Source organism: Epargyreus clarus, unplaced genomic scaffold, assembly GCF_041222505.1.
Source record: "Epargyreus clarus isolate Ecla_fem2 unplaced genomic scaffold, WU_Ecla_fem_2.2 ptg000007l, whole genome shotgun sequence".
Taxonomy (NCBI): Eukaryota; Metazoa; Arthropoda; class Insecta; order Lepidoptera; family Hesperiidae; genus Epargyreus; species Epargyreus clarus.
In genome coordinates this window covers 1,001,146-1,028,963 of record NW_027332215.1, presented here as the reverse complement: position 1 = coordinate 1,028,963, position 27,818 = coordinate 1,001,146, and the positions used below count along the sequence as shown (strand labels likewise).

Sequence of the window (27,818 nt, the reverse complement as noted above, 5' to 3'; positions counted from 1 at the left end):
GCCTATCTTTGAAGTGAATATATGTACACAGCAACGCTTAATAATGTGTTTTGTTTATTATATAGAAGTAGCAAACGAGCACGCAGTTCACCTGATGACAAGTGGCCCTTTCCACTCTGCGACCTCAAATAAGATTAGAGTCCTACCTAAAGTCGGCTGCAAAAACGTTACTATGCTACCCCGGAGGACTAAGTTGGGACGCTTCGGAAAAGTATGTCTCCCATACCACGCCCTTAAACGAACACAGCAGCGCTTGACACTGCTGTTATTATAGAGAAATAGTAGTCGCGGTGGTGATATCTGACTTGTCAAATTCTTCATGTAACCGTGAAATTTATATAATAATAAAGGAGAAGGTGGCGATGTCGCCCCAGTAAAACAATATTCCAAAAAACTACGCAACATTATGTCAACACAGAAGATAGATCTCCATGCCAAACTACAAAAAGATTGTGACTCTTAAAAAACAATTTCCTAAAAATCGTGGCGTGATAGAAATTAATGGATTGTCATCTTACGCGACCCACGAACCAGCGGGCGTCTTTACAAGGAAAGCTTGGATGTATGTTTTATGTGTAGTACCTACTCATAGAAGTACCTTTTTTTAGCGTAGTAGCTAAAGTCACAGGTGAAATACATTTTCTCATAGTATAAAAAAAGAAAGTTAATATAATGGTAAATGGCTACTGACGCCCATGGACGTCGGTAATTAACCTCTGATAAGCTGAATGGAGTCATGAGTTTTGCCACTAATGTTACTACCGGTAAAGAAAATATTTTTTATGAAACATAAATGTTTAACTAACATTTAACTATTTACTATTTATCTTTTCTGAAAATTCACGATCGTTGATCTATATTTTTTTATTGTTTGTAAATACAGTCCAAAATGTGCGCTATGAATAGGAACTTAAATTATAGCTCCAAGTAAAATAGATTAATAGTTAATAGTTAGATTAATACTTTTAATGTTAGCCTTAAAAATGCTCCCTTTTCCCCAAAGTAGGAAAATGAAACATCCGTCTGCAGTCGAATGAAAATGAAAAATAATCTGTAATTGATCGATAATATTAATATTAATTACTTTACACCATTAAAGGACCTGATACTAATCACTTGACACCCTGTTTAGCCACATGAAATCAAAGCCTCAAAGGACGTTGCATAATAGCTACGTCCTGCAGGACACTGAGACAGTAGCCGCCATTACCGAAATTAAACGGACATCTTGCTATTCGTCTAGTCTAAGAGCCTGTTACGATAATTGCTACAGTCTTATACTACGCATTAATATTTACTTAATTTATGTACAAGTAATGTTATATATATTTAAACTAAATCATAACCAGTTGACTGCGTTATATTTTTATATTGAAAAGTATGCACACGTATGGAGTTTCTTGCGCCGCTTCTTCTCCATAGCGAAACATCTTCCGAAGCGGTGGTAGTTTGTTTACTTTCAAAAAGTTTTATATATGAATCAATTTTGAATAAATGACATTTGAATTTGAAGGTTGAAAAAGGGGACTACGTTCGGCTGTATGAATTTTTTATACCTAGAAAACAGTCACACACCTTACCCGCGCACTAAGGTTCCATATGCGGTGGGCACCCTGTAGTATCCCCGAATTGATAAAACCTGTCTGTTTCAAAATTCATTCCGAAATTTCCTGCGAGAGACCGGCTCTGATGGTGTACAACACACAAGCCTGTTGTGTTGTCAATGTTCCTAAATGAATGAAATAGGAATATCAGAATTTTGATTTTACCTTTGCATGGCCTGTGACATGAAAGACCACTAACGAAATTACATACTTACCGGAACTATAGGGACGTATCGAAAAGACGGAAGACTGGAAGAGCGGTGATAGGCTATTTGTCGTCCTACGACACAAATCAGCCCAATACTGAATTCAATACCACAATGAGAAACAATAAAAGTAAAACATAAAAATAAACACTAGTGATTCAATTAATAAAAGTGAAAAAATGATGAGACGAGGTACAAAAGAAAATCCCTATATTCCTTCGTAACAGGAAGATTGTTGATTCCGAATTCTTAAATGCAGACAGAAAAAGATCAAAGGAACGCCCTGGAAACTCAGATTTGAATTAAAATGAAAATTCTCGAGAAGCAAGCCGGTGGAAAAAGTGCATTCGAATTGAAAATTCGTGACTAACTTGATTTCAATTAGATACACGGGTTTCCGACTTAGCACTTATAGTTTTAATGCAACATGGAAGCAAATTGAATTAGTACAATTAGCTATATAGTTAAAAGTATTAAAAAATATTTGCAATTTAGGAAAAGTTGTTAATTAATATAGGAGTTAAGGATATTAAGACTTAATTTTTAGCTACATATATAGAGGTTTTTATTTATAAAATATTGAAGTAAACAAGCATGCAGTCCACCGGATGGTAAGTCGCCACTGCCTTCCATGGGCATTTGTAATAAACCCCGGGTAAGATAAGGGTTCTACCTCCCACTATTAATATATTGACGGTACATAGTCAATACATCTATCAATACATCAATACATCATTATGTAAGGTGGCTAGATCTTTCATGGGTAACTGTATTCGCTACTACAATAATATACCCGACCACATTTTGAACCTCACAGAAAAAAAGTTCAAACATGCTAACATGTTAATATTCCTACCAAGATTGTACCACATTTAAAAGCAAATAAATGAATACGAATATAAACATATCGTTAAACAAACGCTATGTAAAATAGCGTACTATAAACTAAGTGATTATTTAACTGAAAAAACGGTGTGGTCTGAAGTAGTTCCAGCTCCACACCACCACTGTACTCGTACCATTAGGTTAAGTTTAACATTGTAAAAAACATTTTTTAAAAGATGTGTGTTATGGAGTTTCTTTTACCGCTTCATCTCCATAACGAAACACCTTGTGAAGTGGTGGTAGTTGTATTGACATTCAAATAGTGCTCTGTAAAGAACCTATTTTGAATAAAAAAAAATTTTTTTTAATAACCTACAATCGGCCACCAAAGCATTACTACCCCTGGCCTAGTTTAAAACGCCTCGGAAAAGTAAGTTTTTTTTGTAATATAAGAGTAGCAGACGAACATGCAGTCCTCCTGATGTTAAGTGGCTACTGCCGCCCATGGACATCTGTAATAAACCCCAGATAGGATTAGATATCCTACCTGAGGTCGGCCACAGATGCGCAGCTACCCCTGAGGACTAAGGTGGAACGCCTCGGAAAAGTCTTTCTCCCTTACCACACCCTTCAAACCGGAACACAGCAGCACCTAACACTGCAGTTATTAGGTAGAAATAGGTATGGCGGTGGTGCCGCCGAAGTCGAACCACAAAGGGTTCTACCACCTTCAGAATATACCACTCAGAAGTATACCACACCTTACAAACCATAACCTTTCAAAACTATTAGGCCACAGTCCACCGCGCTGGCCAAGTGCGTATTGGTAGACTCCACATACCTTTGAAAACTTTTTTTATGATTTCTCAGGTATGCAGGTTTCCTCACGATGTTTTTCTTCATCGTTAGTGATTATTAATTTCTAATACGCACATAACTTTCAAAAATCAAAGGTGCCTGGGATTTTAACTTTGGACCCCTTGATCAAGATTGATGACAATACACGATTTTAATAATTTGATCCCACTACCCTCATCAGAATCGTCAGGAATCAGGCTTAACGATTTTCCTTGTGCGATTTTAGCGTGGTTTTTAGTTTTTAAACTATATCTAATTATTTTTTATTTAATAACTGATGTAGGGTTAAGGAATATAAAGTAAATAAATAACGTGTTATCAAGACGCCTTTAAATAGTATAATAATGTAGCACGGCGAGCCCGCATCTCTTTATTGATGCTCGTTCGCTTCAAATTGACTGGAGTCATTTATCTTGTGGCTACACTTTCCCTTACGCTAGGGTCGCATTAGGGTATTGGCCCGAACGCCTTGACGAATAGTTCGGCCAACATTGCAATGTCTTAGCTCAAAGCTTGCGTTGTCGTACCGCTATCGTATTATTTGATTATATGACCGCTAATGACTAATTCCCTTACGCGCTTACTTGCTTCGGAGGGCACGTCCAGTGGCCAATCTCGGTTTTTGTAATCAGTCCCAACTTAAATATTACTAGGGATCCGACTCGTGTTGACCACTAAACCCTAGGCTCGCTCTACTCTACATTCGCTCCTGTCCTCCTCTTGCCCCATCTGTCATGGGGAGGTACCCTTACCCAACTGTGGGAGTAAAAAGAGTTGCATCGACGCCTAATATTCTGAGTGGCAGAATAAAGCATATTATATACTAGCTTGGAAGTTAGGTTCTGTTAAGCTTGTTAAAAATTGCTTAAAACCTTCGTGAAAAAAATAATAGTAAGAAAGGCAATAAGTCTTGTCTCTACAAAAACTCAGAAAACTGTTTGACTTTGATGTTACTTATGTGCCCTAAGCTTAATACTAAGAGCAACCTTTTACTTTTGCAGAAACTAAGTGTTTGTACAAAATTACAAATTTAATATTGTAATAACGAAATCGCCTTCACTCCAAGATTTTTCTCTTTGCGACTGACATGTTACAAATAAAGTAAACGGCTTCGACTATAATAAAAAAAAACAGTCTTTACACACCTTTCAAGCAAAATCCTAGTTGCGCATCATTGCTGTTATGGCCCTAGCAGACTAGCTGCATTTAGCATCGGCGATTCACCGGCAGTCCACCTGGTGTTAAGTAAATACTGCCGCCCATGGACATCTACTGTATTCAACCCCACAATAAGATAAGGTTAATACATAAGGTTGACCATAGATGCGACGCTACCCGTGAACACCAAGTTGGAACGCCTCGGAAAAGTATGTCTTCCTTACTGCGAAACGTTTAACGTATCTACCCTTCAATGCGAAACATTTAACACAGCTATTATAAGGCAGAAATTTGTGTAGCAGTGATGCCTTCAAAATAGAAACGCATCATGTCTATAAGTGTGGAAAAACCTTTGCCGTTTTCAACTTTTAAACAATAATAATTCGATTCACCACCACTGAGCGATAAGCGCATGCTTTGTTGACTTAGCGACTGTATCCCGTTTTCCCGTCCGCAGCGCGAAGTTAGCTTGTTCCGTGGTTTTGTCCGCTACTGACGTCAGCCGAGTTCCAACAAGCGGTTAAAGTTGGACGATATAAATTTTATGTTGAGTCAACAATGTTTAGTCTGAGTACATATTAGTTGGAGGTAAAGCCAGTATGGTTCGCCCGGAGAGGTGTCACACCCGTTCCTAGCGCGAAATACTTCTGCGTGTCGGTGGAAGGGTGTGGATGTCGGCTGGCTTATACATATTTGAAATTATCATGTTCGCCGGAGCAACACATGTACCTTGTACATGTACATGACCTTTGTACAGGTGATCTTTGACCATGGCTGACAATTATCACTTACCATCAGGTGAACTGTTAGCTCGTACATCGTTCCAATTTTGTAAAAAAAACGCTACCCGTGGAATCGATAAGAGGTCCTCCCTGAGGTTGGCCACAGTTCACTTGCTACCCCTTAGGGCTAAGTTTAAATGTCTCTCACTTAGCATCCCATTATGTACAAAATGTTCGCCAAATCAGTCAGTTTCCCCAACTTTCAACAAAAATATAAGAACTGCTTCACGCTAGAAATATAATCTGAAGATACAACTTTTTTATTTTGTGGATTTTGTTCACAACGCCTAGCGTTGAACCACTGAGTTATCATTGCTTATCTGTACGATCATATATTCTTACTTATTTTAAGCATTATTTTTGCGAAGAAAACAGTAATATACAATTTTACAGTAGTAACAGATAAACAAAAGAAAGATCCTAATCTCTACACATTACTGTGTAGAATCTGGAGGCACGGCAGTGCCTCCGCCAAGTCGAGCCAAAGCCAAAAAAAGCGGCACGGCCGTAGCATTCTTTTCTCGAAGCAATTCGGCCCATTTTGGACCTCCTGTAACTTCGTTGCATATGAAGCTAGAAGCCTGAATTTTCAGGAGCCAAGCAAGCATTGTGTAGACACGGTATATTACACTTAGCAAAACAAACATACATTCATATTCTGACGACATTCTGCGGCTCGTTAAACAATCAGTTAGCGGCGCCCGTTTGAACCATAACAGATGATTGCGGAGACAACCGGTTTTTATACGGCTCTTGACCAAATACCCAGAATAGCGGCGGTTCGCACGCCGCGGGTAACACGTCACTTGAAGGTACAATTCGTGGTTAAAAATTAAACATAGTAACACCCTTTATTTTAATACGTAATGTATCTAATTTTGCTATTGACATACAATTTGACAAATTCCAATATCTAGATATTGTTTATGTAGGCAGAACATTGGACGGGTTGTAACCGTTATTGAAACGCCAGTCCTGGGGACAGATCTCCCTTCAAAGTTATAAAATTTAGGCCATAGACCATCATACTGGCTATAAGTTTTTTTTTTTATAATATAGGAGTAGCAGACGAGCATACAGTCCACCTGATGGTAAATGGCTACTGCCGCCCATGGACATCCGTAATCAATCCCAGATAGGATTAGATATTCCCACCTGAGGTCGGCCATATATGCGCCGCTACCCCTAGAACTAAGCTGGAACGCCTCGGAAAAGTCTGTCTCCCTTACCACACCCTTCAAACCGGAAAACAGCAGCGCCTAACACTGCTGTTATTAGGTAGAAAAAGGTGTGGCGGTGGTGCCGCCGGAGTCGAACCACATAGGGTTCTACCACCTTCTGAAATGGATTGGGAGACTATCCGGACTTTTGAGATTTTTTTAAAGAACATTCAGGCCTGTAGGTCTTCCGAAAACATATCATTCCACTCTACTGAACAAACTCAATATAGTAAAAACATATAATCATTATTCCAAATAGTTAAAGTCATATAATTTAAAATTTAACACGAAAGTGTTAAATGATTATATATTTGAAGCTATAGGCTAAGCTTGTTTTAACAAAGGGCTTTTGTTCAGTTATCTATCAATTTGGTGTATTAATCAGCTTACTATGTGCAATAGAGGATTACTAGCTCACCAAGTCACGGATGGTATTAATTTTGATAATACAAAGTGCTAACAGTAAGCTTCTTAGGCAATATTCAGATTAAGATGTTGTATATATACCATTAACTAATATCGATATTGCCTAAGAAGCTTACTGTTAGCACTTTGTATTAATAAAATTAATACCATCCACCATATTCGATAATATGAATACGAATTCTACTTGCATCAAAACGTTCATTTTGTTGCGTACAATTATTTAAACATTCATAGTAATATTTTCAAAATAGGATGTGAATCATAAATACTCGTATATTTTAATACGCTTTACACATACTAGTATTGGGTTAAATATGTTCTTTAACATGTTATTGTGAAATGATCCTTCATTTAACATTAACTTAAGTTCACTTTCCCTACCAATCAGATAACACGCTGGTGATATGAAACGCCATTAATAAGTGTTTTCGATAAACTCAACGTCGGATTTAAAGCACTTTATTAAAACAAACGGCTACACTTTAGTAATTACATCGGTGGTGTGAGCTCCATGTCTCGTACCCTGTACACATCGAGTACACATCGTCTACAGTACACACATTTAATCACGTGAAAGCCAGGCTGTAGGACACTTTTAACAAATCTTAGATTTTTTTCCTGAGAGTAAAGTGTTGCTTTTTTAGTACCATTTGTAGAAAAGAACTAATTATTTGTCTGCTTTTTCGTGTTCTAAAACGTCTAGTAGACCATAATTTATAAACATTTCTCTTTCATTTGTTGATAGAAATAAGTGAGATGATAATTAAACTCTAGCAGTGGTTTATACATTAATTATATACATATATGCGTTACATTTAAGATACATACATTTAAGAATATTGTATTACCCTTAACATTCTGTATGGAGTTATATTTCTTTTTTATATATTGACATTTTTGCTAATATCTTTTTAATATTGTCATAATATTATTTATCTGACGTCATAGCAAATTGACTTTCAATGGAAATTTCGTTTTCGAATCACGTTAAACGTAAGTACTCATTACACTACGCCACGAGACTCATTAAAGCAACGACGCTAAGATTAAAAATAAAATAAGAATAATGTCTTTCAATACTGTTGACGTCGCGATAATTAGTTAAGTCGCGCGCAGTATGAAACGGCTTTAATGAGTGTCTTCAATAAGCTCTGCGACAAATAAAGCGCCGGGCGCAAACTGCCCTTTAGTATTTACATCGACTGTGGCTGCAGTCTCCAACTAATTATTTATTTAAATACATAAAGATATTTGAAGTCTACTCTACGATCAATTGAATTAAATTGGCTATGACGCGGTTATTACATTAAACGTGACAGTCAAAATAATATGTTCGTCTGTGTATTCACGTAATTAGTATATGTATCGTGGACCGTACCTATCAATTTCAGTAAAAAATATGTTTTTGGGTAGCACAGCCCTTGTAGACACGTTCAGTGTAAATAATTCGTGTATATATAACATAGGTTAGTAAAGATTGCTCACTCCTAACAAGGAAATGTAACCAGTTTTGACAATTGTTTTTTTTTTATAATATAGGAGTAGCAGACGAGCATACAGTCCACCTGATGGTAAGTGGCTACTGCCGCCCATGGACATCTGTAATCAACCCCAGATAGGATTACATATTCCCACCTAAGGTCGGCCACAGATGCGCCGCTACCCCTGAGGACTAAGCTGGAACGCCTCGGAAAAGTCTGTCTCCCTTACCACACCCTTCAAACCGGAACACAGCAGCGACTAACACTGCTGTTATTAGGTAGAAATAGGTGTGGCGGTGGTGCCGCCGGAGTCGAACCACAAAGGGTTCTACCACCTTCAATCCTTCAAATAGTTGCGTAAAAAAGTTTTGCTACGTCTCCGTGCTAAAATGTCCCTAACGTATTTGAAATACTTATTTATTATGTAAATTACGCAGTATTAGTTATTCGTAGATTTTCTCTAAAACTGATTTTGATTTGTAAATAATTCAATAAAAATATCTGACTGATCAGTCTTTTAGTCTTCCATGTGGCTTCATTCAATTTCAAGGCGGTGAAGTATCTTTACTTATCAAAGACATATAAATCAAATCAAATCAAAATTTTTTATTCAAAATAGGTTCTTTACAGATCACTTTTTGAATGTCAAAGCAACTACCACCACTTCACAAGGTGTTTCGTTATGGAGAAGAAGCGGCGAAAGAAACTCCATAACACACATCTTTTAAAAAAAAATGTTTTTGACAATATTAACTTAACGTAATGGTACATGTGGAGCTGGAGCTAATTCAGACCACACCGTTTTGTCAGTCAAATAATCACTTACTTTATAGTACGCTTTTTTACATAGCGTTAGTTTAACGACATGTTTAAACTTTTTTTCTGTGAGATTCAAAATGTGGTCGGGTATTTTATTGTAGTAGCGAATACAGTTGCCCACGAAAGATCTAGCCACCTTACATAATCTACGTTTAGGAATTACTAATTTATTTCTATTTCTGGTATTAAAGTTATGGTGGTTACTATTTCTTTCAAACATATCAGTGTGTTTTCTTACATACATAATATTTTCATAAATGTATTGACTATGCACCGTCAATATATTAATAGTGGGAAACAGTTCTCTTAGGGACTCACCACGCCGCAGACTATATATTGACCTGATATAAATAAAGAAGAAAGAAGAATCGCAAACAATTATTGACGGTATATTCCTTCACGGCTGAACTCGTGACACCTCCACCACGTCTTCCTAAAGCCTGAAATAATATTACAGAACATTTTAAAGAAATATATCACTACAAACCGTAATACTTCAAAGTAAATTATCCGACAGCATTTCAAGATTCCTTTGACAAACGATTTGATCGGTTCTTTCTACTGCACTTTCATGATTTCCCACTAGTAAAGCGGTAACACAGCGGACGAGTAACAAAGACGACAAAATGTAAGTGATAAGGGAGAAATACATACTTTGTCTGATTTCAGACGTTCCAGCTTAGTTCTCTTATTTGTGGGCGAACTCTAATCTTATCTAAGTATGCTTATGATGTCCATGGGTGGCAGACCACTTACTATCAAGTGATGTTGCCTGCCATATTATATTATACAAAGGTATTTGTATAATTAATTGTATCAGGCGTTACTTTGCGGAAATCCATACTATTAAGTTAAGATTAATAGCATTTGGACTTAACGATTAACCGTCGTAGAGTCAACTTACCCTGATGATGCTCCGTTTTGGAGCGAAACACGTGTTGGTGGTGGTATGTATGGTGGTGTATATTTTTAATTTTTGCATCTGCATGCATCCTTTGAGGGAGGGAGGGTGGTACATACTGCATGGTTTAAAATATACACCATCATACATATTTGTAGCGGATTGTTGCGAAGTAGTTTTTAATCTTAGCTTATTAGTATTTGTATAAGATTGAGCCCTGTAGCACAGAATGAAGTTAGTCGCTGTAGCGAGTGACTATACATGAGTGTTTCGACTGTTTCAATTTGCAACGACTGGTCATAGTAATAGTAGTAGTTTGAAGGTGGTAGAACTCTTTGTGGTTCGACTCCGGCGGTACCACCGCCACACCAATTTCTGCCTAACAACAGCAGTGTTAAGTGCTGCTGTGTTCTGGTTTGAAGGGTGTGGTGTGGAGAACACAGCAGCGTTTAACATTGCTGTAATTAGGCAGAAATGTGTGTGGCTGTGGTGCCGTTAAAGTTGAATCACGAAGGGTTCTACCACCTTTAAACAAATAATAAATAAGTAAATGACAATAATCATTACTGTATCACACTTCATCTTTAAATCAGTGGCAGGTTATACCATGACCCCGTATAATGTATAGATCTATTATTATTTTAAAGTTCACAATCAAGTGGAAAGGGCAAGATACGAAGGGCTCCATCACGCGAACCTTTATCAAATTGGATACCTTTTCAATTTAACATTATTACTCGTTGGAGTATTAACATGACCATATTTTCTATTTGAACGGGACTGTCCCGGTTTTGGCTACAATGTCCCGGTGTCCCTAAAAAATGCTTGAACGCGAATGATTGTTTTGAAAAACACTTAGTGCTTCCACTTCTGAGTGGTGCCTCACCACACCTCAGCGCTGAACACTGTTATTAGAGAAATAACAGTGTTCAGCGCTGCTGTGTTCTAGTTTGAATAATGTGAGATAAGATGTGCCTTTGAAAGGTGGTAGAACCCTTAGTGGTTCGGCTCCGGCGGTACCACCGCCACACCAATTTCTGCCTAACAACAGCAGCGTTAAGTGCTGCTGTGTTCTGGTTTGAAGGGTGTGGTGTGGAGAACACAGCAGCGTTTCACATTGCTGTAATTAGGTAGAAATGTGTGTGGCTGTGGTGCCATTAAAGTTGAATCACGAAGGGTTCTACCACCTTTAAATAAATAATAAATAAGTAAATGACAATAATCATTACTGTATCACACTTCATCTTTAAATCAGTGGCAGGTTATACCTTGACCCCGTATAATGTATAGATCTATTATTATTTTAAAGTTCACAATCAAGTGGAAAGGGCAAGATACGAAGGGCTCCATCACGCAAACCTTTATCAAAGTGAATACCTTTTCAATTTGACATTATTACTTGTTGCAGTATTAACGTGACCATATTTTCTATTTGAACGGGACTGTCCCGGTTTTGGCTACAATGTCCCGGTGTCCCTAAAAAAACGCTTGAACGCGAATGATTATTTTGAAAAACACTTAGTGCTTCCACTTCTGAGTGGTGCCTCGCCACACCTCAGCGCTGAACACTGTTATTAGAGAAATAACAGTGTTCAGGGCTGCTGTGTTCTGGTTTGAATAATGTGAGATAAGATGTGCCTTTGAAAGGTGGTAGAACCCTTTGTGGTTCGGCTCCGGCGGCACCACCGTCACCTATTTGTGCGTCATAACAGCAGTGTAAGCGCTACTGTGTTTCGTTTTGAAGGGTGAGGTCCCTTACCTCATACTTTTCCGAGGCGTTCCAGCTTAGTCCTCAGGGGTAGCGGCGCATCTGTGGCCGACGTCAGGTAGGAATATCTAATCCTATCTGGGGTTGATTACAGATGTCCATGGGCGGCAGTAGCCACTTACCATCAGGTGGGCTGCATGCTCGTCTGCTACTCCTATACTATAAAAAACCCCTACTTATCCAAGGCGTTACCATACCTCATATAGGACTGTTATCTAATCTGGGGTTGGTTACAGTCGGTTACACGGCAGTAGCCACTAATCATCAGGTAGAATACATGTTTTTTTTACTTCAATGTTATACAAAAAATGTTATGAAAAAGTAGGTAACATTTTTTTTTAAATAGCGTCTATAAATCAACGAAGTTATAAGATAGGAAGACCTTTATTTCCCGAAAAATTGCCGATATAGATATTTCAGATACTGTTTAGTCCTCACGACCATTTTATCGACTATTCGTTCTCATACAAGTAAACCACTATTTTCGGCGTTCTCTTTATCCATTGGACCATAATATGTAGACAGTTTAAACTTTCGCAATGCATCTTCTATGGCTGCCATGGTTACTAATACTATTAATAAAACTAAGTAAATAAATAATTGGTGGTGCAGAACCTTTCGTGTGCGAACTTTACTGGCAGTTGACCAATTATTTATAAACTTACATAACTATTATAAAGTTGGTTGCATATTTCTAAGTTTTACTGGAAAATATACAGCTTTTGGGCTAATAGATTGTTCTATATTTTTTCTGGCAGGACGTTTGACCGGCCCACTATTTTTTTATTTTATCTGTATTTGTCGTTCTAAAGTAAGCTGATTTCGCAACAGCTGACTCATAATAAGCTAAACAATGAATCGCGGACACGAACAGGAGATAAGGATTGCTGTTTACGGCATTGTGAAGTGTTAGGGTCGGTACCCACTAACTGTTTAATGATCCGGCAAAATAGTGTGTTATCCAATAAAAATATAAATTACTAAATTCATTTTTTTGTACAGCATACGACGATTTATAGGGCCAGGACGATTTCGGTTGTTTTGAAGCCAATAGCTAGGTTGTATAACAGAAATTAATAAAAATCTTTAATGGGTGACGGGGGTCTCTTACCATTAGATGGACAGCATGCTCGTCTGCTGGTTTTGTAATAGAAAAACTATCGGATGCCGAGTGAACCAGTGAGTGTGAATGAACCCTGGCCAGTGCAATATTTACGCAACGTCACGGTCACTTTCGTTCCTTCCTCCACCATGGTTTATGGTCGTGTTAACACGAATCTAGTATTAAATTAAGATTAGATATAACTCTTTATCGTATACCATTAAACTACATTAGAAAATTTCACCTTTCAAAGGGTAGTCAAGTTTCAACTCGTATCAATAAACTTGCCGTACGGTAACAGTCATTCTAGAGGTTCCGGGTTCGGTTACCGGCCAGACATGCACTTAAATAATTAATTTAGGTTTAATATTTCTTCATGTTTTGTATTCGTTTTTATGTGTAACAAAATACCCTAAACAGAGCGAAACATGCATAGGAGACACAAGAATCAACCAGACACAAACAAATTTGAATTGAAAATAAAATGTTTACCTGACCGGGAAACGAACCCGGTGACAGTAACTTTTGCACGTAGGACACTATCACGATGTCAGGGATCAGATCAGGACTCTACGTACATTGTGGTTCTATTCACATACAAAGTGGGTAAATGTTATGACGAGCAAAGACCCTTGGACCCAAAGGTTCAAAACGGTAAAAGCTGTAGGTACGTGTATTTACCGTGTAGTAATCTTTTATTTTACACACATAGGGGCGGCGGCATACTCTGCTAGTTGAGTTAGGCCGTCAACACAGCGGCTCTCAACCTTTATATCTGAGATTTAAATATAAGTTGAGTGACCACCACAATTAAATGACACAGGAAAAAAATATACATTCTAAAACTCTTTACCTCTTCCAGGTTGCGCTGACGGACTTAAAGATGAGATTTTGCACAGGAATTATTTCACATTAATCCCAGAATGTTGACAGGACTTAAAACAAATCATTCCCTAATTGGCCAAATGTGCTATTAAATTTATTACTTACACACTTTGAAAATTAATCTAATAAGCTATGTTTCTGGTTCTGAAATATATAAGTATACCTTTAGCTTAACCTTGTCACTTTGATGTGTTATATTATTAATTATTATTATTAACTTATAAGTAGGTATTACTCAAATCCCTTTAAAATACCAAACGTTAATCTTTGTTCTTTCTAAAATCTATGTCTGTCCGTACTCTCACATGAGAGCGATTTATAAGGATTCATGCCGCATGCTAGCTTACTATACAAATCGTGTCGGGTCAATGAATCGATGCAAAGTTTGAGGACCACTGAGTTAGACTATTAGACAGATCTCATCACGGCTGGTTGCGTGGCGTTTTGATGAATAACGCCTGCCTTTGCCTGCGTTGCCACAACGCGGCGTCGTAATTAAAATGACGTGGTCGATAACGTTAAGCGGCGCCAATAAAGAATGGACTTCAAACTTCACTTACACCTTGTGGGTTCCGTACTGAAATAATAAAAACGGTGCCCTATTACTAAGTCTTCGCTGTCTGTCTGTCTGTCCATGGGCTCTATCTATTGAATCAAAACAGAAAGACACTTGAGATTTTTTGGATGACGATGAAAACGTATATACGTATATACAACTATATATAATAACAGATACCTACTAAAAATCATAAAATCTTAAAAATATACGAAGCCACACGAGAAATCTCTTTTTATTGGCGTTTTTCGCTGTATCTATAGAACCTTCATAAGTAGAGTAGAATTTTTGCAATGCATTTACTTCTATGCCTGCTATGATAACTAATAGTGAGAATAAAAAATAAATGAAAATTTACTAGTACGGAACTCTCCGTCTGCGAGTTCGAGTCGCACTTCGACAATTATTTCTAGAATACTCTTATTTATTCTTACACGTATATTAGCAACAGCTGATATACGAGTAACCAACAGATTTAATTAAAAAATACATTTAAGATGTCACTTTAGTTTCTAATCGGGCATTAAATTGGAAAGTCCTTGAATAATCTATTGTAATTAATCTCTCGTCCAAGTTGGTCCAGTGTCCATCTTTGTCGTTGCTAAGGGTGTGAAAGGGATAACATAAGGGCATGTAACGAACTGTAAACCGTTCCTATTGCGTGGAGGGTTGAGTGCGTGAGTCACCAGCCCTCCGAAGGGAAATATGTGTATATGTATACTGTATAGTCAGTTATTTTATGATAACTGTTGTTGCTCAGTTTGCTCATTATTATTGTAATCATTTCGCTTAGACTTACGTTTAGACTTTGTTAAAATTAAAATCAGTATGAATAATTTGCCGGCCAAAGAACGAAATTTGACAATCCATTTTTAATAATCAATCTATCCAGTGTTTGACGACCAAAGGTTTTTATTTGATAATTTGAACTACTATAAATTAGGAAATTTTGTTCTTTTGTACGCAAAAATTAATGAGACTAATTAATTGAATATTTTTAACTACTGGAGTTACACTCTTAATTTATCTATGAAGATATTTTGTATCACAGATACTAGTAGACAAGCCCTAACACCGCGATCTGAGATAGATTAGTAAAGATTAATCACTCCTAAAAAGAATGTAACCTTTTGACAATTCTCACTGTCATCTATCGTGTTTGAAAAATATAAAAAAATGGAATGGCTTGCTTCAATTACAAGGCAGTGAGATATCTATACTTATCTATGTTTAAAACATATACATTAATACACATTGTAAAGAATACTTTTTGTGTACTGCGGCACGCGTTACTCTTTATGTATTTACCCTAAATGTCTATATTTGATTTAGTTATCCTTCAGAATATGGACAGAAACGTTTTAAATTGCTGTTATAACGCATGTATTAAATAGACGCAACGCAACGTGCTGCTTATAACGCATAGAGAATTGCTGTTATAACGCATAGAGTAAATAACGCAAGAGAAAATAAGGATAGTTGTCAAAATGGATTTCAAACATAAAGCTGCAATACTCTTACAAAGGGTATAAAACCGGAGATATTAATACACAACAGTCGCAAATTAAATTTTGTGATAGACATTAGTTAAAACCACTGGAGTATTAAGGGGCGGTTATAGACATCCGGCCGGCATAGACCACTTATATCCGGAGTCCGCTTGCCTATTTCCGATTTATGATTAATACGGAACATCTCGTACATGTAGAATTGAGTTTAACCGCTCCAGCAAACCAAACACTGCAGCTGCAATCTGTCGGAATTGCATGAATTTAATTAATAATGACTAACCAAATTATGCATACGTCGACAAACATGATTTAGAATCCCAAATTGACAAATATTATCATAATTATTAGTGTAATTGCTTTCGGGTCGCTACGGAATCCTATACATCTAATGCGCCAATAATAGACGCAAGTCTTGGGACTAGAATAGAGCTACGGTATCCCCTGCCTGTAGTAATATGCGACTAAAAGGGAGCTCCCGCAAAACTGAAGGGCAAGTGCAGGGATGCAGGGCAACGTCAGACCAGGGTACCGCACTCAGAGGATCTCGGAAGATCCAGGAGTTTTCCACTTCGATGGAGAATGTTTAACGGGTTATAATCCCAACCCGATATCGTTCCCATAGGACACAAAAATTTTTCGCGTCTTCCAATATTTATTTATTATCTCGGACTAAAAAGATAACAAAATAAAACAAAACACATACACCAGACAATACGGTGTCGTATCGTGGCACGTTGCGATGGCGCGTCGTGGAAATCTACGACTGACATTTTGTTCCCAACGTGTTTTATACTCAAATACAGGATCCATTCACTTATTTCCATTATGAATAATGAAAATTGCTTTAAAATTACGCAGAATACATTACTTTTTCACTAATCACTACAATTCACAACTTTGCGGTTTAAGTAGTAAGTGCCTGTACTTAGTATTGAAATGAAAATGTTTCGCGTTTAAACATTCGTGCACGTGACAATGAAGCGTTGAATGAACAGTTGCGTTCCAATAATAACAACCCATACAATACATATAAAATTACTTTTATTATAACACCATTTTGTTATGAGGGCGGATTGTTAGCCGTATTGAAAGGCAGGTAGCCGTAATCCCGCCTCAAGCGATTTAAGCACATAAGCTGAGAGTATTAAAACGGATAATCCCGTGATAAAGTTTTCTTTAAACACCACGTAATATTCCACTGCATATTGAATCTTAGAGAAATCGAAATTATGGCTTTTTCGAATTGCAATATCTTTTCACGGAGCACCGCAAAAGGTGGTAATTTGGGCACGTGGTCATTATTATTCTTTTTCTGAACGGTCTCGGCGGCCATTACAATTATATTGCACAGATTATATATTTGCTTTGACAATTGTTTTGTAAGCTGCAGATTCTACGCGTTTTAAGAATAAAAGATTATTAGTTTCGTGTAATTTTACCGTTAAGTTTAAGAAAATCTTATTTATTTATTTATTGTTTAATGTAAAGAAGAATGGTTATGCACCAATTACACTTATTAATATTATTAATGTTATATTGATAGTCTTAACTTCATATAGCTTTACATTGTTCTACAAACTTTTCTTTTGTTTCTTTTTACTGACTTTAATGAAACCGATGAATGTAAAATAACCAAACGACATTCATATTATTTTCATGTAAACGACAGAAATAGCAAGCAAGCATGCAACCCACGTGACGGTGGTCGGGCACTGTCGCCCATAGTACCTCCAAATAGGCCTCTAAGAGTCCTACCTAATATGTATACCAAAAATTTTCCGAGTCCTAGGCGCTAAGTAGGGACCCCTGATATTAGTTTCAATTTCTAACTATATCCTTCAAGTCAGAATAGTTATTACAAAACTAATTTCAGTATGACAAAAAGAGAGAGAGAGAGAGGCTCTATTTCTATTTTCTAGGGTTCTGTACCCAAAGGGTAAAAACGGAACTCTATTACTAAGCCTCCGCTATCCGTCCGTCTGTCTCAGGGCTCTATCTCCTGAAACGTAATAGATAGATACTTAAATTTTTTACAGAGTATGTAAAACGAGTATAAAATAAATCGGAGTCGCCATACAACAAACAGCCATTTTTTGAAAATTTTCGCGTTATCTATTAAACTGTAATGAATAGACAATTCAAATTTTTAGAATGCTTTTACTTCAATGGTTGCTATAATAACAAATACTCAAAATTTTAAACAATAATTGCCAATTGTTTGGTGTGATATATCTAAGTTTCATTATCTTGTTCCAGATGGACCGGAGGGACGATTCTTCGGACGAGTCCGAACACTCCAAGTTGGACGAGTCTCTCGGAGGCCTGAAGGAACTCACTGAGGTAATTTTACAGGTACAGTCGGCAACTAACCTCCTAACATGTGTCAAATGTACTAACTCAATCTGGGTAAGTTTACTGATTTGGACAAAGACCTCTCATGGGTTTATGAAATGACCATCACCACTTCTTGCCAACCTGACAACACCTAACGCTTGGGATCTGGGCAAAGGATCTTACTCCACGCTTGGGCAAACTTAACTAACCGTAGCTATTAATATATGGATCATACTGGGCTAAAACCTTTTTCAGGCATTTATTGATCATTATTGTCAATTTTAGTAATATTAGTATGTAAATCGTTGTATCTACTATGTATTTTTATATAAAATGTTATGTATAAAAATTATGTAAAAAAATCCATCGGTAAGTGAAGATCATAAAAATATTTTATGTCTCAGTATTATTAGATAATGGATTTACATTGAGTATGATATTTTAAAATTTAACTTTAAATAAAGAAAGAACGTTTGTTTAGGTATATGATAATAAATAATAACGAAATATGTATAGAAAAATAATTTAAGTTTTGTGATTTACTAAAATTTTGATTTATTAATCATCTAAGAAAGGGATGAAAGGCGAAACCGGGATACAGCCAAAAATAGGAGCACAGATAAAAAATAATGCTGAATAATTAAACAAACACAAATGGATTGAACACGTGTGGGTCGCAGCCGGCGGCAGGTGCGCCCGCACATGACAGCTGTACCGTAATGCTTCCAGATAGCGTGATTTATTTAATCTGTACAGATTTGACAGCCAAGATGGCCGCTTTACTGTTTGGCGGGAACTTTATTGCCATTTGAAAGGTGGTTTGTGTATTTGTATAAAATTATAAAGCTGTTAAAATGTAATAAAAACACGACAATTTCGTTTTCGAAAGGTTGTTAAGTAAGTATTTGTGTATAATAAATATTGTGTCAATAATTCTCTGTTCTTGGCACCGATACTTTATTTAATTGTTTCGTTACTTACTTACAGGAAAAATACTTACGTAACGTATAATGCCTGTAAAGTGCATTTTTAGTGAAAATGTAACTTGAACGAGTTCATTAGTTTTTTAACATTATGTTCAATGACAGCCAATTTTATTTTCGAATTGAAAACTTCTATCAAAAGCTCAATGAGCTACAATGATCTAGTGAGCTTGGATTCAGTTTTAAATTAATTATATTTTATACACAGACTCTTAGCAACTGACCTCCAACGCCTATTAATTATTCTAAGATAAAATTAGTTACTTAAAAGCCTCAAATGTTACATTCGTGTTTGTTATCGCGGAATCAGGAACCGAAACGCATCTTGCGCGAGCAGCTGCGATCCGGCGCGAACTAGTTCTGAAGCACGTGGTCGCACCGGGTGCGTATTGTCCGCACCAAATCATTTAAAGAAATACGAACGCATCACAAAAAATTAAGTGTTGCTGCGTACGCTTTTGTTTGAGTGGAAGTTTAACTTCTCACAAATATCCTGTAGTAAAGCCTATCGCAGTTCTGAAGTATGCGTGATCTGATGGTCCCGCACCAGGTGTTCATGTAAAATATTAAATAGTTAATAGCTATACCTCATTGCTGCGTGATATCTTGTAAGTGCGTGTAAAATTTGAACACGGAAAGAACCGAAAGATTAAAGTACCTACCTACAGAAGTCTAAAAACATGTTAACAATGTTAAGAAAGGAACTTAACATATTTTCGGTATTTTTAACTGAAACTGAATAATCCGCGTAAAATATTTATAACTTGTGCTCTAGTATGTAGTGTCTGGGACACGTAGATAGTAGACTTAGTCCTTTTAGCATTACGAAAAATATTGAAAATAGTTTGTGTCATAACTCTAACAAACGTTCTTTCTTTCAATTACTCAATATAATTGTGTAACTACTTGATATGTATATTTTTACAGCACACATAATGTATAAACACATTGGAAAAATGTAAAAAACTCATTCGTTATGGTCGGTTCATATTATGACAGTCTCTGTGGCCTATGAATAACGTTTTGAATTGAAAAGAGACATGTTGTCTGAACTTTGGTGTAAAAACCTAAAGATTGCACCATCAAGCGAAATGTAGCTTGGAAATAAATTTACAAGAAACTAGACAACTTCATTGGTAGAATAGGAACTTAGATTTCAGTATTACAATTTTCGAAAAAGGGATCGACCATTATTAATTCTCAGTACAATAAATATAACGTTTATAACAATGACAGCGGTCTAGACAATTCAACGAGTTTTGAAAAGGATGACCTGTGAAACAATCTAGACCGGAGACACACTAGCTGTACACACTTATAATAATGCCCTAGAACGTAGTAATAATACAATTGTGTCACTTTGTGTTGTTTAATCGTAACTGGATAATATGAACTGATCATGGCCATTAATAATGTCATTAACAATATTTCATCGATTTTCATTATTGTAAGTGCTGATCAAATTTAGAATAAATAAAAAATAGAATAACTAAAACATAGAACAACTAATTAGAATAAATATTGTATTCATGTAGATATAACGTTTCTATTTTATTTTCTAATATATAACAGTCATGTAAGAGTAGAGTGTAGAACACCATAGAAATATCGCTATTCACACTTTTTGGGGTTCTGTATACAAATACCGTGAATAAGTTTGCGTATTAAAACATAAAATAAAGTACTAAAAATTAAAAAGGTCATTTTTGTTTTAAAGCCATATCATGTTACAATATCTAAGAAGTGTACAGAACCCTACCTTGCGTGCTAATTTAGTTTTTAGATGTTACAAAGACGAAATGTGAGATATTTTATTATTTTTACACTATCGAAGAATATTTTTATTGAAGGCAGCGGAAGAATATTTTACTAAAATCGGTAATTTCTCATTGAGCATATAAATAAATAGAGTCAAAGTGTACATAAATACCTTATAACTATTTCGTTATCGGTAAGTGCTAAAAGTTTCTTTTTCGTAAATGTTGTAGATACGTAGTGTCCTATGTCGTAGATTGAGACTGTGTTATCACTTCAAAGTTATCAATGGTGTTTTAGTAAAATTTTGTGTCTTATTTATGTTTCTTTTTATTTGGAATTTCTGCTATTGTAGATATTATTTATTTAAAAACGCTTTTGATGTGATTTATGTTTATAAAAATCAATGAATTTTCTATGACAAATTGTATACTATATACACATACTGCGTGCGTTCGACTGGAAGTCTGTCATGTATGATAAAAAAGCTATACTTTTTCATCCATTGCAAATGCTAACTATTACTTAAACTGCGAATTCTAATGTCTTATGACATACTTTTTATATCCTTTTATATTTAAACTTTTTGTAAGTTATGAAATGATTGCTACCGAATATAATCAATTATATTCAAGTGAAATAACATTATCTGTTCATTCGTTCCGTCTGACTGCGATGCTCTTTGACCAAACGACAGCTGGCGAAACATCGCATTCAAAGATTTGAACCTCCAGTTGGGTTAACAACAAACCTCGTCGTCAACCCATCATTGTCCCCTGCTGGGCACGGGACTCCTCCCAGAGTGAGACGGTTGTAGGCAATTTACCGTGCTGGCCAAATAAAAAGAGAATAATCTCATTATTATAAGTTACCTCACGATGTGTTCCTGCATCAGTGACGAAATTGAAAATTAATTTGTAATACGCACATAACTTTGAAAAAAATACAAGCGATTTGAAAACCTTTTTTCAAGTCAGTTAAAAATCAATGCGTGACTGGGATCTTCACTCGTCGAATGAGGAGCCGATTTTGAAACCACAAGGCTATCACTGCTTTAAAAAGAAAATCTGCAAGTAAATCATGTTATGCCACATTAAAATAAAACTGTACTCAATAACACACGGTACACATTGTCGATAATTGTGTCAATGACTCGCTTGAACACGTGTGTCAACTGTGTGCCGATAATGGAAAACATTTTATATTGTCGCCGAAGTAGAAAATGTTGCTCATCTCGTAAATAAAGTTGTGAACTGCAACACTGTTGCGTTTACTGAGTTGTCTAACTAAATTTAGCGAATATGACGACTTAAGGAGAAAGTATTGAAACAGTATTTAAAATAATTTAGGAAAAACATGAAATTTATAGGTACTTAAAAAATAGTACGCTTTTAGTATTCTTGTAAAAAAATCCTTACATGTAGGCTTTCGCCGCGCCTATATGAGTTTGATCTGTTAATATAGCAATCTAAAAGTGAAATCACGAGTAAAATAACTCATTTGTAAAATGCATTCGCTTAACCTGAGCTTTCTTATCGTATAAGGATCCTCTTTTATTTTTGCTACTTGTTGTTATAGCTATACACGCTTCTGAAAATTTCAAGTCCCTATCTATTACGGTTCAAAATAGAGCCCTGTGACAGACGGACAGACAGCGGCGGATTAGTGATAGAGTCCCGTTTTTACCCATTGGGTATGGAACCTTAAAAAATTGGCGCTCGACCGTTCGCCGATCCATAGACAAAAAGCAAGTGAAAAAACCTTAAGAATTTTTTACAACATCCCGGATGAAACGACATGTGTGCCCGATCTTTACAAATACATTAAACTTAACTGTGTTAGGCGTTAGACTTTTAACATTTAGAAAAAAATAAGCAGAAGTTTTTTTATAATCACCAGCATCAATATGCTGTAAGCTAAAATACCTTGGTAGTCTTTAAGGAGTAAAAACTTCTAGAAGGCTCCTGGTCTTTCTTAGAATGTGTAGGACTTCGACTTTATCTCATCCGGGGCATCATACCATCCCACGCTTACTACGTAAAGCTTGTCAGACTCCGCACAAGTTTGGGATTCAATGAAGAACTCTAGGATACGTCTAGGTATTCGTAGAATAAATAAATCTATGTTCCCGATAAGAATAACCGACAACTATGAAGTTTTACATGTCTAAGCATGAAAGCGCGTATTAACCACTAACGATCACCCATCCAAATTCCTCTAAATTATCCCGCAAACCGGCAATGAGCACCTACTATGACAAAAATAACAGATGGTCTTCTTGGAAAATCAGTAATATCTTAGTGATGTACAATGCAGAACCGTGGTTCGAATTTCAGACACGCACAGACGTTCCTCAATAAACGTGCCATTTATAAAATAATCATCACTAAGTAGCCGTAAAGTCGAAAAAACTTTCTACATCTGTTAAAAGTTTACCAAACCGCAATTGGCCAGGTCCTTTGCGTGACCAAGCTTACACGTTCACGCTCTGAGGTGGGAGCATAAAGGATTGATGAACAAAGGAATCTTCTGAACGTTTTGCGGTTCGATAATAAATAGTTATTATCGAACCATCAAATTGGCATTGGTAAATCTTTGTGCCAGCGAACAGCATGCCATGTGGCGTCTTGTACCACACATGTGGTTGGATAATGACATTAAGTGTTGCCAAATGCTTCGCCCTTAGCCATCGCCAATTTGCGGTAAGCCACCCGTTATTAAATGTGAACATATTGCGAATTGAGCTTTATAATTATTTTCGGCATTGACGGGAAATATCTTAATAGAGTTCATTCGAAGGGAACACATGTCACTTGTACAAGGGAAGGAAGGTGTACCAAATAAATGATACGTCGTGATTAAAAGTCATAAATGTCCGCCCATTACTGTGAGAGTGCGATTTAATAGACTACACACACCTTAGAGATCGTTTTTAGAGTTCAGTACTCAAGGGTTAAAATGGAACCCTATTACTAAGGCTCCGCTGTCTGTCCGCCTGTTCCTTTGTCACAGCTCTATCTCTTGAATCGTAATACTTGGACATTTGAAACTTTTCCAGAGTACGTATAATGATGGCCACGATAACAACAATACCCCATGTAAATAAACTCATTGTTATAATAAACTCATTTATTATGTAATAAACAAAAAATAACTTTTTACTCTTAATTTTTTATAAGGATTCTTTTCTAAATTGATTGTCTCATTTATTATTAACCAGCTTTATAACCGTGCAGATTGTTAATTTATTTTGTCTATTTGCAATTGTACTGTGTGTTGCAATATTCCTGGATAAAGTTGTTTCTTTCTTTCTTTCTTTCTTTCTTTCTTTCTTTCTTTCTTTCGTTCTTTCTTTCTTTCTTTCTTTCTTTTCTTTCTTAAATTTCAAGTATCTATCTATTACGGTTAAAGAGATAGTCTTGTTACAGACGGAGAAACAGCGGAGGTTGAGTATTAGAGTTTTAAACCTTTACATACAGAACCCTGAAAACGATAGAAATTGCTACTATTACGTATTCTCTCATCTCTGCTCTCCTAATTTTTGTAAATATTGCACAGACTCGCGAAACTTACGTTCTTATTATATTTAAATATGTACTAAGTCAAAGCAAAGCGTAGTAGGAAATTTAGTTTCCTTCAATCCTAAAACGGAACACAAACTGCCGACGTAAACCTCGGATTCGACGGCGAAAATAGCTTTACCGTAAAAGTCAACTTCGGTCCATTAGCAAGTAATAAAAAAACGCCGCAACATTCTACAGCCGTTTGTGACGCGCGTCGGGGATTGCATTTTGCAATCTAAGAATACAGAAATTGTTGAGAAGGACTCAAATTTCGGTGACTACATATACGGTATATTTTCTACAACTCGGTTTCGGTAAGCATCTTTAAAATATGTATAAGTTATTATTGTTAAAGTAATCATCATCATTGTCAACCCATTACTGTCCTACTGCTGGGCACGGGTCTCCTCTAAGAATGAAAAGGATTAGGCCATAGTCTACCGCGCTGGCCAAGTGCGTATTGCGTGACTTCACACACTCTTGAGAACATTTTTTGACGATATGTTACTTTTCTTCATAGATAGATCATATCATAGATCTTACGTTTTCACAATATTTCTTAGATTCTCGTAAATCTGAAAGGACTGGCGTTTGTTTTCTTTGGTTTTGACTTTGATAAAAAGGGCCGAAGCCGCATAATTTATATGATGTTTATTGTTTTGTGATGTTGTATAATAATATATTGGATGTTGTGAATAATTGTGAAGTGATTATGCTGAGTAAATGTGGTTATCTTCTTTGTGTCAGTAGTTAGTAGCGGACTAAGGTCCCCCATCCTCTAAGTTGATCTAATTTAACAAGCTTTTACATTTGTAAATTTCTATACAAGGAGACTTATAGACATGTTATATAGCGCGGATTCTGAGGATTATGGTTTTGTAAGTTCGAAATCCGGCAGGAGTGCTCTCTGCATGTAAAAATAGAGCTTTGCATCAACTTTGAAAGCTATTTTGGTTTACAAACGACAGAGTAACCCGATTATGTCCACTTTTAGGATAAAGGAGTGTAAATACATTCGCATTTTTTTTCAATCAGCTGGTTACGTTATAAAATGAATCGAGGAGTTAAATGTCTAATACGGACATAACTTGGAAAAACTCTGTTAGTAGTAATAGTAATTCCCTTATAATATAGGAGTAGCAGACGAGCTTGCAGTCCACCTGATATAAATGCGTTCATATACCGTGTATGCCAAACGATTTGATGGACAAAATGGATAAGTATGTAGGTAAAAGTGCACTATTAACCACTTCGTTTCCACCTCTTCAAGATTATAAAAATCATCATGAAAATTTTACAAAAATATTTTGAGTTTCAATGCATATGCATGCATAAAATGGTTATTTAGAAATCACAGCTAGTCTACTGTTTACATTATTAATTACATTAATTTAGCATCGCGTTACCATAACGAATAATTAACTTAGTTATAGGGGAGTACGGTTCGCTACTAATGGCAGATGGACGGACCAGATGTTCTATAATATTACATAATATAAGCCGCTAAATATATCAATTTGTAGGCGACGATCCAATTTGAATATTTATGTGTTTGCTTATATTAAATTCCTTATTCGATAGATGTTTAATTCATTTGTTATTGGCATTCGATTAGCAATGTTTTGACTATTATCAATTTTTATTATATGTAAATAGCAAATGTAGACCAACTGATGGAAAGTAGCTACTACCGCCCATAGACGTCTGCATTATAGCAATATCTTTGCTACTTGAGCTAAAACTACTGTTTTATTAGCTTTTGCCATGAATCCACCCGCGTTTACTAATAAGACCATCTTCCTCAACCCATTCGTGTCCCACTGCTGGGCACAACTCTCCTCTAATAAGAGTGGTGTAGATTAGGTGAGGTTAGAGTGAGAATTGGCAAGCGCCTTTTCAAGAACTCTTGCGGGTGTAGGTACCTCATGATGTTTTTTCTACGTCTAAGCAAGCGATAAACTTTCTAATATAAATAAAATGAAAAACCAGAGCCACCTAGAATTCAAACCTCGGATCGCTGATTGAAAGGGCGGGGTTACTTACTAGGATAACCTGGTGCCATTCACTCTTCGAAAAGTGTCCGCATTTGTCAACTATTGCTGAAGCGTTATGGTTTCCCTCACCACTTAATCGGTAACGTTCTACCGGTTTTCCCTTATGCAATCAATGGATAAATGGAAAAGTGATTTTGTAAATTATGATTGACTGCCCGACTGGCAACCCTTTGGTTTTCACTCCGTTTTAACCTCGGCGTTTACGATAAACGAATTTAACTGCATCGAACTGCCGGCGTCGATAAATTGTCACTTCAAAAGGGATATTTCGTTTATTTTCACGCTGTGACGATATTGTATACTCGTAAAGTTAATGTAAATGACAGAAAACTTTTATATTGAAATGAAACTTCATGTAGAGTAGATGTAGAGTCCAACAGGTAGAGTATGTAAAGCAGGGTATTTTTATAAGATAGAGGTAGTAAACAAGTATGCAGTCCATGCCGCCCTTAACATCTATAGTAAACCGCAGATAAGATTTAATCTTAACTTATTCTTAACTTAGCTTTAATCTTAACTTAGATATAATCTTAACTTATTCTTGACTTTAAACTCACACCTAAGTTCCTAAGTAAGTACGTTACTACCCCTAAGGACTACTTGGAACGCCTCGCTAATCGCTGTGTTCCGATTGAGTGGTAAATACTTATTAGGCAGAACAAAGTTGTGGCGGTGCCTCCGGAACCACAAAAGATTCTACCACTAGAACAGAACCACCTTTCAATGTTCCACCTGCAGTACCTCCCAATACATAATTTGAAGGGATATCGTGACAAACTTCGATAAAACATTTTAGTTTTCAATTACCGGCGTCTGGAGAACAGAAATAAGTATATCATTACTTTTAAGAGGCTGCGGGTGCCAGATGCGTTCGATTATTTATAAGTCGGGCATGATAAGGCTGTCCAGAGCGTATTTAGGTGCGGACCGCGCGTAGACACATGTATAGGGTTGCCACATTTTATCGAATAATCAAATTTTCGGAAACAGCCATAAAATATAGATAACTTAAAAAATTGTGAATTAC

At 36.4% G+C, this 27,818-nt stretch overlaps 1 protein-coding gene across 7 annotated transcripts in view; it reads left to right on the top strand.

Annotated features, from left to right (window-relative positions):
• pico (ras-associated and pleckstrin homology domains-containing protein pico) overlaps positions 1 to 27,818 on the top strand; it is a 216,533-nt gene that overhangs the window by 144,851 nt on the left and 43,864 nt on the right. For 4 of the 7 annotated variants that reach the window (XM_073074324.1, XM_073074320.1, XM_073074323.1 and 1 more), the window contains one exon: positions 18,359 to 18,454. In XM_073074324.1, coding sequence (XP_072930425.1) covers positions 18,359 to 18,454 — 96 coding nt within the window. The remainder of the gene's footprint in view (positions 1 to 18,358; positions 18,455 to 27,818) is intronic. The other 3 variants (XM_073074322.1, XM_073074326.1, XM_073074327.1) reach the window with 1 other exon arrangement.